Below are 15,394 nucleotides of genomic sequence, written 5' to 3'. Positions count from 1 at the left end.
AAACATTCTTAATCATTACGAGTTCTAAATTGTTTAGTGCATAGGATCAAGTTCCCTGTTTTAATTTATATGTGAGCTATATTAGCAAACCATTCCCATGGAAATATAGAATAGTAATTAGGAGCTTGGACTCTGAGTTGATAATTTGAGCTTTTCTGCTTCTGGACAATATGACCTTGGGCATGCTACTTAATTAACCTCTCCTAGCCTCAATGGCTTCATCTGTAAAATGGCAATGATAAATAGTACTTAGTTTGTTGTGAGAATTGCATGAGATGATTCATTTAAAGCCCTTAGCATAATGCTTGACAAGCTGGAAGCATTCATTAAATGTAAACTATTACTGTGATGGTGGCAATAGACAATTCTTTCAACCCCTATAACCATCTCATAGTTCATGAATTTAATCAGAAGAGGTTGAATAAAAAAATTCCAAATTTGCCAACATTACCAGTTCAGCATTAATAATCCAATCTCCTCTAAGCATAGTAGTTCCCAACCAGGGCAGTACATTAGAATTACCTGTAGAATTTTAAACTCCAAATGCATGGTTCCCTACCCAAGAGATGGTTTTAATTGGTCTAGGGTGTGGCGCAGACATCAGTATGTTTCAAAAACCCCTTTGTGATTTCAATGTCTAGCTAAGATCTAGAATCAGTATTCTAACACTAGGTCAGTGGTTTCAGATATAAAGGAAAGCATATTCACTGCTTCTAAAGAACAATATATAAAAATCTTTTGTAGGTAAAAATGCCATGAATTAGTTAGAAAGACATTAAAAAGAGAACATAGATGAGTTGAGACAGGTGTCAGAGATTGAGGAAAGGAGTTACAAAGTTGAAAATATTCCTTGTGTATATTTATAAGACATCTTTCTCAGAACAACTCAGGGCAGCTATACTCTAAATACTTTTATAACTGCTACTTAGAGGTAAGAGACATGAAGTGTTTATATTTGTTTGATGTGTTAATTGAAGAAGGGAGATAGGACTGGTCAGCCGTTCAATTAGATGAATTTAAGATTCTTATAACCTCCATTGCTTTCCTGGGATAATTCTCAAAACTAAATTATTTCTGATCTTGAGTAATATATCTTATGCTCTTACATATTTTAGCAGTTTAGGAAGGATTTGGAATGATATTTTAGCTCACTTAGAGATACAGTGTATTATATACAAGAAAATTAGATGTTACCGAATTCAAGGAAAGAACAGCAAGGTCTAGAGAGAGTGGACAGAGTCAGGAGGCCAAGATTCCAGTTCCTGAGCTCCAGTTTCCTCACCTGCAAAATGAGAGAATTAAGATTTCCCAAAGGTGTCTTTCAGCTGTCTCACCAAGTCATCTAAGTAAAGCGTTTCTTAATCAGTCCATAGAATACAGAAGTATTTTAGCTCAAGCTTTTAAAATATGTTTCATAGTCTTGGTTTGTTTGTTTGTTTTTTTTACCTATGTAAGGCAGTATACCTTCTCAAATATTAAACTATGTCTTGATGATATTAGATTAATATATGTCTAGCCTAACTAGTATATTTACATTTTACATTTAATCGGGGGCCATTGGTGTCTTTGTCCTGGGGTGACTAATGGAGAGTGGGAGGTTGCATCTTGAGACTGGCAAGGATATGCTGGAACACCAGCCTTCCGTTGCCATTCACATCATGTTCTGTGGATGACTTCGTTTAGGACCGATCCTGGGTCCTCCTACATTTTCTTTTCATCTTTTCTATTTCTTTTTGCATTACATTACTCATGATCATTAGGATTCACACAATTCTTGTACTGGTTGTTTTACATCACCTCTTCCCTATAAGAATGTGTATTTTTTGAGGCCAGGCAAGCTTTTAGTAGTAAAATGTGTAGGAATACTTAAAGAGAAGTATCATTTTGAGGTAGCTTAGGTAGCTATCGAATTGACCAAGTATTATAAACACATCAAAACTAAACTTTTTAATATGTGAATAATTTATTAAACCTACATTATTCTGAATTAACAATGAACAACTATATATAACTTATTACATATCACAAATCATTATAATAAATCCTATGTTTGTAATTCAGAGAATTGAGTTATGACAGTATTCAAATTTGAGTATAGTAGTAGGGAAATTGAGTAGGATAGTATTTTGATGAAATAGAATAAAATTCAAGTTAGTGTAATAAAATTCAATCGTTTAAAAACTTTCATTTAATGAAATGAAATCAACATTACTTTTTTAAATCATGATTTTAACAAAATTACTTTAACGGCTTATCAAATGGTGAGATCTAAGAAATATAAGTACTATATATCCAGAGAAAATTTCATCTGTATTTAGCTTAATAGTAAAGCTGGGATTTTGAAGTGTGAGAATGATGCTTCAATAGAGGTTGGAAATTATCCATCCTCCTTGTCCCCCTTTTGAGTCTTACTTTGTGGGCTCTTGAAAGCAGTTAAAAAATGGTAACTCTTGAGATTTATATAGATTCCTTACATCTTCAGCTCCAATGTACACATGTTCGTAAATTGAAGATACCATGAGGATCCCATATTGTTTCTATAACTCTGATCATTTCACAGTACTGATAATTAGTTACCTTCTTTGTTGAATGACTGTTCTTCAAACTTACTGTCTTTTAGACTCATTCTTTTATGTTAATCTGTAAATAAGCAACGGTCAGGGGCAGTAGCAAAAAGACCATTTAAAACAAAGCTGGCAAACACTTGGAGTTATTTGTAGTTTCAAAAATTCTTTTTAATTTAAAAGTCACATTAAAATTCATCTTCCAAATGGAAATTATAGATATGGATAAATCGCGTTAGGGAAATTTCGCTAGTAAATCCATAATCTTTAAAATTTGGAGTGATTGAATTAAATACTGATCCTTCGCAAAATACTTTCAGTGGTGTATTCTAGATTTTACTTTTTAAAGATGTAATTTTTAGTTTTAAATATGTGGGGGTCCAGTAGGCATGATGACATTTTCTAACATACTTTTCTGGTCTTTTCCTATGCTAAGTCTTTGGATTGCCCTCCCTAAATATTAAAGAGAACTGCTGTCAAGTAAGGTATTTTCTTTGCAAGACGGATGTTTATACAAGCAAATGCTGTTTTAGAAACGAAAATTCTAATTTTGAAGAAGAAAATATCAAAATATTTTTTATTCTTTATTCCTCATTTCTCTTCTCATGTTGAAAATACAAATTAAATCTTAATTAGAGTCCCTTTCCCGTCGTGTAACCAAGTGATGGTGCCAGGCTTGAAGATGAAGGCTTTACTTTGTTAGCCATGTGTTTACGAAACCGCGGCGCTTTCCCTAGATCTTTTGGCTGATAATCTCAAACATGGAGGATGCTTCTGATTCTTCACAAGGGGTTGCTCCATTAATTAATAATGTAGCTCTCCCAGGCTTTCCGCCGTCTCTTCCTGTATCAGTGACAAGCTGTAAAAGTCATCGAGTAGCCAATAAAAAGGTAGAAGCGAGAAGTGAAAAGCTCCTCCCAATAGCTCTTCCTCCTTCTGAGCCGAAAGTAGATCAGAAACTTCCCAGGAGCTCCGAGAGGCGGGGAAGTGGCGGTGGGACGCGATCCCCCGCGCGGAGCCAGGCCGTGGCAGCTGGAGAAGCGGCGGCCGGCGGCGCGGCGGGGCCGGCGAGAAGAGAACCCCCGGGAGGGCAGAGCCTCCCCTCGCTGCCTTTGTAGTTGAGACGGTGGAGAAGTGGCAGTCGGCGTGCTCGCAGGTGAGGGGCTCCGTGTGGTCGCTCCGGAGCCGGCCGGCGCCCGCGGGGAAGAGTAGGCGAGCGGGCGAACAAAGCGGAGGGGCGCCGCGGTCCGCCCGCAGCGGGCTCCCTCGCGGCGTCGGGCTGGCAGGCTACGCGCCGAGCACGTTGTAACCCCGGTGGCGGCGGCGGGCAGGGAGCCGGCGCGGGGGGAGGGGGCCGCTGCCGCTGCCGCTCCCGCACCGCCCGCCCGCCCGCGGCGGGGCGGCCGGCCCCATTGTGAGCCGGCAAACGGGCGTGCGGAGGTGGGGCGCGCCGGGAGCGCAGAGGCGGCGGCGGCTCCGCTCGCTCAGCACCCCGGCAGCGACCGGAGCGACCTTGGCTCCGGGGGCAGCCGCGGCGCGTCAGTCACACAAAAGGCAGTCGAGCTTCCCCGGCGCGTGGACCGGCCCATGCCGCCGCCGCCGTGCGCTCCCCACCTTACCGGCTTTCCTTTCCCTCCAATTTTGATAGGGAAGCGGGGCTGACGCGGGCGGCCGAGGGTTCGGGTGAGCCCGCGGGCGGACGGGAGATGCCGCTGCTACACCGAAAGCCGTTTGTGAGACAGAAGCCGCCTGCGGACCTGCGGCCCGACGAGGAAGTTTTCTACTGTAAAGTCACCAACGAGATCTTCCGCCACTACGAGTAAGGGCCGGGCCGGGCGCGGGGGGTGCGAGGGAGTGTGGGGACTCCCTCCCCAGCGTCCTTTTGTCTCTCTCCCTTTTCTCGCCCCGGGCTTCTGGCGGGGCGACTTGAAAATGACGGGTGGCCGCGGGCCCGCGTTTCTCTGCCCCCCAAGCCCGACCCGGTGGCTGCGCGGGGCCCCCGGGCGGCCTGACCGGCGGGGGAGCGCGTAGAGAGAGCGGGCCGGGGCGGAGGAGGCTGGGGTCCCTGGCCGGCCGTGTGGACCACTTCTCGTTGCGGCTGCCACCCGGCCGCCGGGCGGCGGAAACTCCCCGCCGCGCCCCTCCCCGCCGCGGCCACACGCGCACTCCGGGGCCAGTTCCGGGATCCCCGCCCGGCAGCCGAGGGGTTCCCCGCTCGGGTCAGCGGCACGGGGCCGCTGTCCCCCGGCCCGGGAAGGGAATCCCCGCCCCCGGGGGCAGGAAACGGCCAGGCTGGGCGTCGTTTTCTCGGTCCGGAGTGGAGCCTGACGTTGGAGTTGCCTAGGGTAGGGGCGGGAGGGAGCGGAGTTGAGAGTCGGGGAAGCGGGGGCGGGGGGGAGGCTCGCTGGGGGCCGCGGGGCCCGGGGCACGACCCTCCGCCGGCGGCCTCCTGTCCAGTGCGGCTAGGCCTCGAGAGTGTGCGACGCGAGCCGTGCGCTCTGTCACCGCCTCTTCTCGGTGACTAACTCCCGGCCCCGGGGAACTCAGCGTCTCCGCCCCCGGGAGCCTGGGTGAGGAAGGAGTCGGGGCTGGGCGGGGGAAAGAGGAGGAGGGGAGAGCAGGGCCCTGAGTGCCCCTCGTTTTCACTTTCGCCTAACCCGGAGGGCCGCGGTGGGAGTTGGGGGAGGGGGTTAAGACAAGTTCAACTCCAGCCTCAGCCAGTCAGTCTCCTCTTTATCCCCCCTGCGCATGTGGGCCGCCTGACATGTGCCACTCGCTATTGTTTTGATAAGAATCCGGTGCTGCTGCGTGTGTAGTTTCAACCCCTAAATTTTCAGTCCCTCGCCTGTTTTATCCCAATAGATCCCCTTGTCCCGCGACACCAAACAACGGGGTGTTTTAGAGACCTATGTTTAAACATGATATCTCCAAGTGAGAACCTGAATTGATCAGTCACTGAAACAGCCCGATTCACCCTTTTCTTATGCTTTATCCTCTCCACTCAAAAGGAATCTTTTGTGGCTTAGAAACTAAGTGTTATAGCAGCCAAATAAATTGTATGTAGGAGGCACCTTTTCTGAGTGGGGGCTTGATCTAGGGAGGGCTTTAGTCAAACTCTGCACCTGTCTGAGAAATGAATACTTGGTGAAGTCAGGAAAGTCGATTCCTTTGAGCTTTTAAGTAAGCCTTTTTCTTCAGCTCCACGGAAGGAGTTACACACAAACATGTTATATCTAGAGAAGTTTTTCAGCAGACAGTGCTTTTACATAGGAGTGCACATCTTACTCTGCTCCTGTACAGACTTGTTTTGTTACTCATATAGAGTTCACTCTTGTAACTACTTAAGTGAATTTGGATTAGGTAACTTGACAGGGATGATGTCTTATTTTTCTGTTGTTGTTAGAGTTAAAATTCTTGATAATAATTCCACATTTTCAAAAAATTGTATTTAAGAGTGCCAGGAAAATAGGAAAGAGGCTTAAATTTCAAACTCTTCTCTCCTTAGATATAAGCAAGCTTATCTTTTTAAGAGGTCCTTCTCACTTTAGAAGGGAGACTGAACATGGCTGTTATCTTTTTAAATTAATTTTCATATGCTTTGGTTCTTGATGATTTACTATAATCGTGGAGAAACTCAAAATATCGAAATAAAGAGATTTTTGGTAATCCAAACCTACTACCTTCCATTAATATTAAGGAACTGTGTCCTTTGTAGCCTTATGACATAAACCAACAAAACTAGATTTTTGTTGTTTCTCGGTGCTGATGTGTTTGAGTTTGGGGAAATTGCTTGCAGTTCTGAAGAAGCTATTGGTTTGGGAGCAAAGATATTTAATCATTTACCTTGAACAAAGCAGAGCTACTGGTGTTCTTAGGTATTAATCTTTATGACTGAATTGGCAAAATTGGAAGAAGACTGTCATTTCGTTGTCTTAAATTTTGAATTACTTTATCTTGCTTTTACATAATGACAAAGAGATGTTTTTTAAAATGTTTTTATGGTAGATGGTATGTGGTGATCTGCAGTGTATGGTAATCTAATCCTAGACACAATGTCTGGGAAAACTGAAGAAAAACTTTTCACTCATTCATTAATCACGAATTGGTTTATGTGAATTTGAAGATTATTCTTTAAGTGCATTATCTTGAATATTTTTCTTTTGTATTTGTCTGAAGACCAATATGCTCACCTATTTGATCACCTATTTGCATTTTTTGAATATAACTTTCTCTAATCAGTCTCAAAGAGATTTTCTACACTTCCTGCCTTGTTCACTTCCCGACACAATGCAAAGTAACTTTGCCTCTAACTCTGATTAGTAGAGGTTGCCCGTGACCTTTTAATTGCTAAACAGTTTTCTGTCTTTATCTTATTTGATAGTATAGTCTAATACTTCCTCCTTTGTCAGTCTAGGCAGCAGTGATCACCCCCTCCATTTTATCTAGTGTAACATCTGTTACTGCACTATAATGCAATGTATTTGTTGCCTAACATTTTCTCTCTTCCTAGATCCTGAATTCTTTGAGACAGGCACTAGGGCCAGGATGGATCCTTAGTGATTATATAGTTCAAACTCTTTAATTTTATTTGTTTGAACTACATGCTCTTTCACTAATTGCTAACTCCTGTTTGACCTGTTTTCCGTAAGTAAAGACTCATTAGGAATGGCACATTAACTATAGGCAAATGCATAAGCTAAAGTGCAAAGGAATGAAACTGGACCACTATTTTACATCATACGGAAAAATTAACTCAAAATGGATTGAAAACTTGAATGTAAGACCTGAAATCTTAAAACTCCTAGAAGAAAACGTAGATGGTCAGCTCTTTGAAATCAGTCTTGGTGATGATTTTCTTTATCTGACGCTTAAAGCAAAAAACAACAAAAGCAAAATAAACGAGTTAGGACTACATCGAACTAAAAAGCTTCTGCAAAGGAAGGGAAATCAACTAAATGAAAAGTCAGCCTGCTGGCTGGGAGGAAATATTTGCAAGTCATATATCTGATAGGGGTTATATCCAAAATATATAAAAAACTCATACAACTCAATAGCAAAAACAAAAACAAAAAATCAAAATAAAACACCCTACAAATACTCTGATTAAAAAATGAGCAGAAGATCTGAATAGATATTTTTCCAAAGATGTACAGATGGCCAATAGGTACATGAAAAGATGCTCTACATCATTAATCATCAGGGAAATGGAAATCAAAACAACAGTGAAATGTCGCCTCACCTGTTAGAATAGCTGTTATAAAAAATACTAGAAATGAGTATTGGCAAGGATGTAGAGAAAAGGGAACCCTTGTGCACTGTTAGTGGGAATGTCAAATGTTACAGCCACTGTGGAAAGCAGTATGCAGGTTCCTCAAAAAATTAAAGATAGAATTATCATGTGATCCAGCAGTTCTACTTCTGAGTATTTATCCAAGGGAAACAAAAACACTAACTCGAAAGATCTGTATCCCCATGTTCACTACAGTATTGACAATAGTCAGGATATGAGAACTGCCTAAGTGTTTATCAATGGATGACTGGATAAAGATGTTGTATGCACGAACGTGTGCACGTGCGCACGTGCGCGCGCACAAACACACACACACACACACACACACACACACACACAATAGAGTATTATTCGGCCATAAAAAAAGAATGAAATTTTGCCATTTGCGACAATATGGGTGGACCTCAAGGACATTATGCTAAGTGATGGAAGTCAGACACAAATGCTTTCTAATTTTCAGAATAAAGTACATAATTTAATCTCTTAAGATAAAAACTTGTTCTGTAATGTGATTAGCTGGCAACAATTTTGTTTTTAAATTTTTATTTGGCTGCGGTTTGTGAAAAAATGGAACAGGTCTGAATACCAGAAATTCTAGACAAGTGGGATAGGAAAATGATTCGTTGTATTATTCAGTGACTTTATATCCTAAATAAAAAATTTTTTTTTTTTTTTTTTTTTTTTGGCCATTTAGACCCTTGGATTGTCCCATCTTTGAGTGAGTCATACTTTTGTACAAAATGTAGGACTCTCTTCCCACAACATCATTGACCAGCTTATGTTTCAGCCTGGCTTTCCAGTAGAAGGTGTCGTTGGTCTAGTTTATAAGCCATCCTATTTTCTTTCTTCATCAGCTCCTCGCTTGTTAATTCAGTCCTTTCAATAGCCCTCTTTTACAGATAAGGAAGCTAGGGTTGCGGTAGGGAGAGTAAGTCCAAGATCAGTGTCAAAAACCACCTGTCTAGAAATTTGTGATGCTAGAATTCTCACTCTGGAGTTTATGTTCTTAATTACCATCATATGGTGCTTATTATGGAGAATTCTTCCTGGTATATGTTGAAGTTTGCAGAAGTATGCACCAAGGACATAGGGGCATCCCCTGGAATTCAAGCTGGCTGCCTAGATCTTTGTATAGCCACCACTCTATACTATCTGTTCAGATATTTGACTTCTTTACCCCCAAATGATTAAGCTCTAGACATTAAATATATATAAACCAGAATGCCATCAGTTACAGTGGTGGGAAATGCCTGTCACATAGACTAGCTCCCGTACGGATAATTGGCTATATATGAAATCTAATTATTATCAGGCCATTTGGTGAGCATGGAGTTTTTAAGAAAGTTGGATAATCTTCATAGGTGCTGTCTTCAAATTAGGTGTTCAGCTCCTCGTTAGGTGTAAGTCTGCCGATATGTGGGTCCCTGAGTTCTTTTTCCTTGAATGGTATAGCAGAGATTCCTAAATGCTTTTATTTATTTGTTTGTTTGTTTGTTTGTTTTTGAGTTTTACCTTTTATCTGCTTAGCAGGCTACCCTAATTCTTCAGACAGAATTTGTACATCGGTTATTATAGTGCAACAGGCCACCCTAAAACTCAGTGCCTCAAAATAACCACCCATATTATTTACTCACTGTTCTTTGACTTACCGAAGTATTTTCCACTGTTAGATATGTAAAGTGTCCAATGTGATGATTTGTAAGATATTTAAAGTGTACAATGTGATGATTTAATATACTGGAATGTATATTCCAGTGGTCTTTCATTCTCAGAAGCCTAACCTGGGCTTGTTTATGTGCTGGTCTCGGGGTCCTAGAGGGTGAAAGCGGAAGTCTCTCAATGTCATTTCTGTATGTTGGTCAAAGCCAATTTCAAACCAGCCCAGATTTAAGGGGTGGAGAAATAGACTCTACTTTTTGTGAGAAGAGTATCAAAGTCATATTTATAAGGAGCCTGCATGCCTTCAACCCTCTTTGCAGTCTCCCACTAAGCAGTTAAGATTTTATACTTAGATCATCCCGATTGGATTTTGGCTGTTCCCTTATAGTTCCTCTGCAGTTAATCCCTATCCCTATCCTCCTTCCCAGTGCCAGACTTTCTCTTCCAAGATTTTCACATCTTTTATGTGTTCCTCTGACATTGTTCCTCTGCCATACTGGTTACTCTCCTGTTCTAGGGTCTCTGCAGGATAGTACCTGAACAATAAGAATTGATAGTATTTTTTGAGTGACATGTTACCACATGCTGGACATACTATTTTTAATCTCCTTTAATTTTCATATTGACTGTTCATTAAAGGTATTAACCCCATTTTACAGAAGGGGAACCAGGTTCTCCGAGGTTGTGTGACTTACCCAAATTCACATTCTACAAGTGGTATAGCTGAGATTCAGATATTTTCCTTTCTCCTTCCCATTCATATGTATACTTTCCCTGTCTAGATACACACACATACAAATAAATGTGGACTGCTAATGAGAGTACATTGGTTTATTCCTGATGCTGTACTTTGGAGAGTCTTCGGAGATGCTGAGATAATTTGTCTCCGTAGTGGGAAATGAATGTATGTCTACAACACAATGGCATAAATCACATATGTGCTATGGAGCCAATGTAATGGGAACTTAGAACACTGAGCTGATAGTTGCTGTGGAGTTGAGGAAACCCTCAAATAGGAGATAACATCCCGATTGGGTTCTGAAAGATGGAGCTATCAAGACACAGAAAGGGGAAATAGGGCATTTTAGGCAGAGAATGTGCTAAAGAATACTTTTTAAGCAGAGAACACAATATAAAAAGGCATAGAAGTGTGAATTTATAGTTGACTTGAAATTTTGCCTTTTTCACATTCATTATTATTAAGCTAGGACTTTTATTAAGCTAGGTTTCACCTTTGTTGATTTCTACTTAAGGTTTTAGTCTCTATATTTTAAAAATCTTTATTGCTATTTCTCACCTTAGTGTCATCTGCAGATTTGAGAAGCCTGCCTTGTATGCTAAGTCTGTCTGATAGCACTAAGTGTAAAGTAATATTTCATTAAAGTTTTTTTTTAAACTAAACAATATTTTTAATTAGTCAAACTTTTCTCCTGACCATTTATGAATAAATGTAATAAATGTAATTTTCATCTAGCTGGTATTTCTCTATATTGCATAAGGCATGTTAAATCTACCATGCCAATGATTGCCTAATCTGCATTTATAACCCTGTCAATGAAGGAAATTGCTAAAATGACCCATGCTGTCTTCTAGAAATTATGATTTTTCTGAGTTTTATAAGCCATGCATACCATATGCTGTTTAAGTCAGGAATGAATGTTTTTAACCTGTGGGTGCATTTCTCAGTTATACTAATTATTTTGTGAATAGGGGGTTTGCTTATGTCCCTTAGATCTTTTCCGCAGTATTATGCCAGATCTTTCCTGTCTTTTCTTATGTCTAGTTAATAAGGATTTGCATTTATTTTTTCTGAATTGTATTTGGTTTCTGATTTTTATGTCAGTTTATTCTTAATCTCCTCCTACTAGGTTTTTAGTTTTCCAAATAACCAGCAAGTTAACAGTATGCTGCCCTTTGTTCCTTAGTTTGTTCACCAGGGAGTTGGTTGACTTTATATTAGAGGTGTGTTCTTATTACCATAGTTGACCTGGTAACTCAGAAGCAATTTTTCCTTAAGAAGTAATGATAAGGAACAGAGTCATCAAACTTTTTTTTTAAGGGCCAGATAATCAATATTTTAGGCTTGGTAGGCCATAGGGTATCTTTTGCACCTACCTAACTCTCAAATGATTTGAGAAACAGTCAGACAAATAGCTAAAAGTATGAGTGTGGTTGTGTTCCAATAAAACTGCAAAAACAGGTGGAAAGCTGGATTTGGCCTCTGGGCCAGTAGTATGCCCATCTCTGGTGAAGAGGATTGTTGAAGGAATGTAGTAACAAACCGGAGATAAAATAATCCATATTACCCTAAATGTATATTCATATAAAACAGTACTTTGTATTTTATAAATTTTTGTTCATGATAGTAAAATGTGCTTCTTGTAAAAGTATCATTTTATAATAGAGAAATCGAAGAGGCACTGTAACCTACCCCCTAGAGTTTAGTATTGTGAACAAAATCCTGCACATTTGAATGTGTATGATGAATTGGTTGGTGAAGAGCAGAATTACAGAAGTGAGAAAAAGTGAAGAAGGTTGGTAATGTTAGAGTTGGGCCATGCTGGTAGGGGGTGATGAATAGTAAAAATAGCCCTTGGGCTTTTTTTTTCCCTTGCATTAAAATTGCCACAGTGGTACTGTGACCTGCCTCCCTCCTCCAGAGGGTAGACCTTTGTGCACAGCAGGGCCATCATGTAACAACAGCTTTGTAAAATAGGTAGACACGAAGGAAACAAATAGTACAAACACTTTGCAAGAAGGGTGGAAACCTGGTGTAGAGGGGCAGCTGTACATCACTAGTTACTTAGTATCCTGTTTTTCTGCTTGGTAATACATGTTTCGTAGAGGGTTGTGGCACTTGTGCCATTGTTCTCCTTGTTAATTGAACATTGTTAAATGTAAATAGTGTTTATTGCAGTTCATTGTTAAGTCTGTCCGCTTGCATTGGCACCAAATACTCATGACCTACCAAATACCTGAGGTTACCAAATACTGACCTGCTGTGGCTAGAGCTGTGCTGTCCAGTACAGGAGCCATTACTTGGCACGGGGTTATTAAGAACTTGAAATGTGGCTTGTCCAAATTAAGATGTGCCAAAAGTATAAAATACATACTAGATTTTGAAGACCTTGTACCAAAAGAATGTAAACTATTTTAATATTGATTACATATTGAAATTATTTGGGGATATATTGGGTTAAATAAAATATGAAATTAGTTTTGGTAGTGTTTCTTTAAAAATTTTAAATGTGGCCACTAGAAAATTATTAATTATATGTGTGGTATTATATTTCTGTTAGCACTGTTTTAGAAACTAGTGAAAGTGTAAGGTATCTAGACTTGAAATATATTTTTCTTAAATAGTACTAGATATAGTTTAAATTATTAGATGTGTATTTCATACCTATTCTGTGCTAATTATGTGTTGGCTTGGGAAGCCAAGTCTCACAGATAAGTTTGTTTCTGTAGGAAAACAATTTAAAATTTATAAAGTTTTCTAAGTGAAGTACAGTTTTAGGTAGTAAAACAAATAAGACCTCGTTCAAGATCTAGCCATTTTATTCTGCACCACTGATAACCACCTATTGTGGATGTCTGTTACCTCTCTTAGCTAATAAGTTACTTATCTGATTTATAAAAACCAAGTTATATTCTTCTTTTCTCTCTGGCCTTTCTTTCATCAACCTTGTTTCCTTTACAACCCTAATTCTTTAACCCACTTCCTCCAAAACATGTTCTGGTATTTCTTGATCTTTTTTGCCTGCCTCTCCTTCTCTTCCTCTGAATTCCTGAAGGATATCTGCCTCTGTCTTATAAAGATAATCACTTTTGACTTTGTATTTTAATGATATACATTCACTGTCTCCTCTACTTAAGGGTGCATACTTCAAAAGGATCTTTGTACTGAATTAGAGTCATGTAAGTTGGCATATGCAAACTTAGATCTCATTTCGGTTAAGGTATGATTAAAGTTTCTCTTTATTTCCATACATTTCATTTTTGTCTTGTTCTACAAATGAAACTATCTTAATGGAATTACCCGCAAATCTTTGGAGTTCAGACTACAGGGTTAATCTAAACAGATATACTAACCAGGAAATAAACAGATAGCAATTTTAATACTTTTTAGAATGATGGGAGAGGAAAGGGGGATTTCAGGAAGGAGAAAAAGAGATAGTGAAATTTTATCAGTTACAGATAATTATTAGAAAGTAGACCAAAGTATGGGGGGGGGGAATATTTATGCATATCTTACCACTAAGAAGCAACCATTGTTAACCTTTTTGCATGTCTCTAACCTTTTCTACTTAAAAATATTGTAAAAATAATACGTGTACATGCTCTTTATAAAAATTCAAACAATAGAAGTATTTAGAATAACAAATTTTTTTTTCCTTCCAGTCCCTTCCTTTTTCCATAGGAAACATTTGTTTATAGTATCTGAATACATACACACATTTTTATTATTATAATTAACTAATGTATATAGCATTGTTATTCAATAACTTTTTTCTACTTAATATACCTTAGAAATCTTTCCATATTATAGATCTCTTGCATTTTAAAAGTGGCCTGATAGAATTTTTGAAAAGAAATGCTCATATTAAAAAATTCCAACAGTGCAGTAAAAGACTGAGTAGAATGGTCCCCCAGTCACATCCCCACTCTAGCTGTTACCTTGATTTTTGTATAACATTCCAGAAATCTTTTATGCTTCTTTAGGTTATCTTTCTTTTTCTTCCTTCCTTCCTTTTCTTTTTCATTTTTTCTTTTCCATATATATTTAAGAATTCGCCTTATACTGTTTAATGATTATACTGTGTAATTTTCATCATATGAAGTACTATAATTTATTTAACCTTTCTCTTGTTAGATGCTTAGATTTCCCAGTTTTTCACTATTACGGTAATGCCTTTTAAAATGCACAGTAGGTGTTTGAACTGACTCCAGTGTTTCAACTGCTTTGGAACAAAAAGCTTAAAAATTAGAAGGAAAGAGAAAAGTTAGATTTATTTTCAGTTTCACTCCCAGTTTCCAAACTGATGGAAATTGAAGTCCAGTTTTGGCCGAATGTACTTTTAAACTGCAAAATGTAAATGTCTGGTTTAAATATACTTTTTCTTAGGTTTGTATTAATGTATAAGTTGACCAGTTATGAAACTCTTGTTTGGGTTCTATGATTCTGTATAAATAAAGGAGCAATTCTTTATCAGCTTTTAATGTAAAACTTATGAAATGATAGGTAATGGATTTTTATTTTTGTTTTTTAATCAGTGACTTTTTTGAACGAACCATTCTGTGCAACAGTCTTGTGTGGAGTTGTGCTGTGACGGGTAGACCTGGACTGACCTATCAGGAAGCACTTGAGTCAGAAAAAAAAGCTCGACAGAATCTTCAGAGTTTTCCAGAACCACTAATTATTCCAGTTTTATACTTGACCAACCTTACCCATCGTTCGCGCTTACATGAAATTTGTGATGATATTTTTGCATATGTCAAGGATCGATATTTTGTTGAAGAAACTGTGGAAGTCATTAGGAACAATGGTGCCAGGTAAAGTACTTTTAATTTTTTCTTGTGATATGCATACTTCCTCTTGCTCAAAATTCAAAATACACAAAAGGGTGAACTGAAGAAAGCTTCCCTTTACTATTCTCCAGCTATCCTGTTACCTTCCCGGCAGAGTCCTAGTGTTAGCAGTTTCTTATATATTCATCTAAAGCTAATTTTATATACATCACCAAAAACATGTACACACACACACAATCTCCTGCCCCTTTTAATGGAAAAGATAATATTTTATGCTATCCTTTTTTCACTTAAAATATCTTGAGGATCAGACCATTGCTTTGTTACTCACCTTCTCTTTTTTATTCCCTGT

The 15,394-nt window shown here is 39.3% G+C and overlaps 1 protein-coding gene across 4 annotated transcripts in view; it reads left to right on the top strand.

The window, feature by feature from the left end:
* Nucleotides 1-3,482: 3,482 nt before the first annotated feature.
* The window catches only part of BAZ1A (bromodomain adjacent to zinc finger domain 1A), an 82,217-nt gene continuing 70,305 nt past the window's right edge, over nt 3,483-15,394 (top strand). Inside the window, exons 1-3 of one of the 4 annotated variants that reach the window (XM_039885648.1) lie at nt 3,483-3,720; nt 4,213-4,383; nt 14,788-15,066. In XM_039885648.1, coding sequence (XP_039741582.1) covers nt 4,271-4,383; nt 14,788-15,066 — 392 coding nt within the window. In that variant the 5' untranslated portion in view covers nt 3,483-3,720; nt 4,213-4,270. The remainder of the gene's footprint in view (nt 3,721-4,212; nt 4,384-14,787; nt 15,067-15,394) is intronic. The other 3 variants (XM_039885646.1, XM_039885645.1, XM_039885649.1) reach the window with 3 other exon arrangements.

The sequence above is a fragment of the Pteropus medius genome, unplaced genomic scaffold, assembly GCF_902729225.1.
Source record: "Pteropus medius unplaced genomic scaffold, Ma_sr-lr_union100, whole genome shotgun sequence".
Taxonomy (NCBI): Eukaryota; Metazoa; Chordata; class Mammalia; order Chiroptera; family Pteropodidae; genus Pteropus; species Pteropus medius.
Note: the sequence above shows the minus strand (reverse complement) of the source record. Positions and strands in the feature narration are given on the sequence as shown.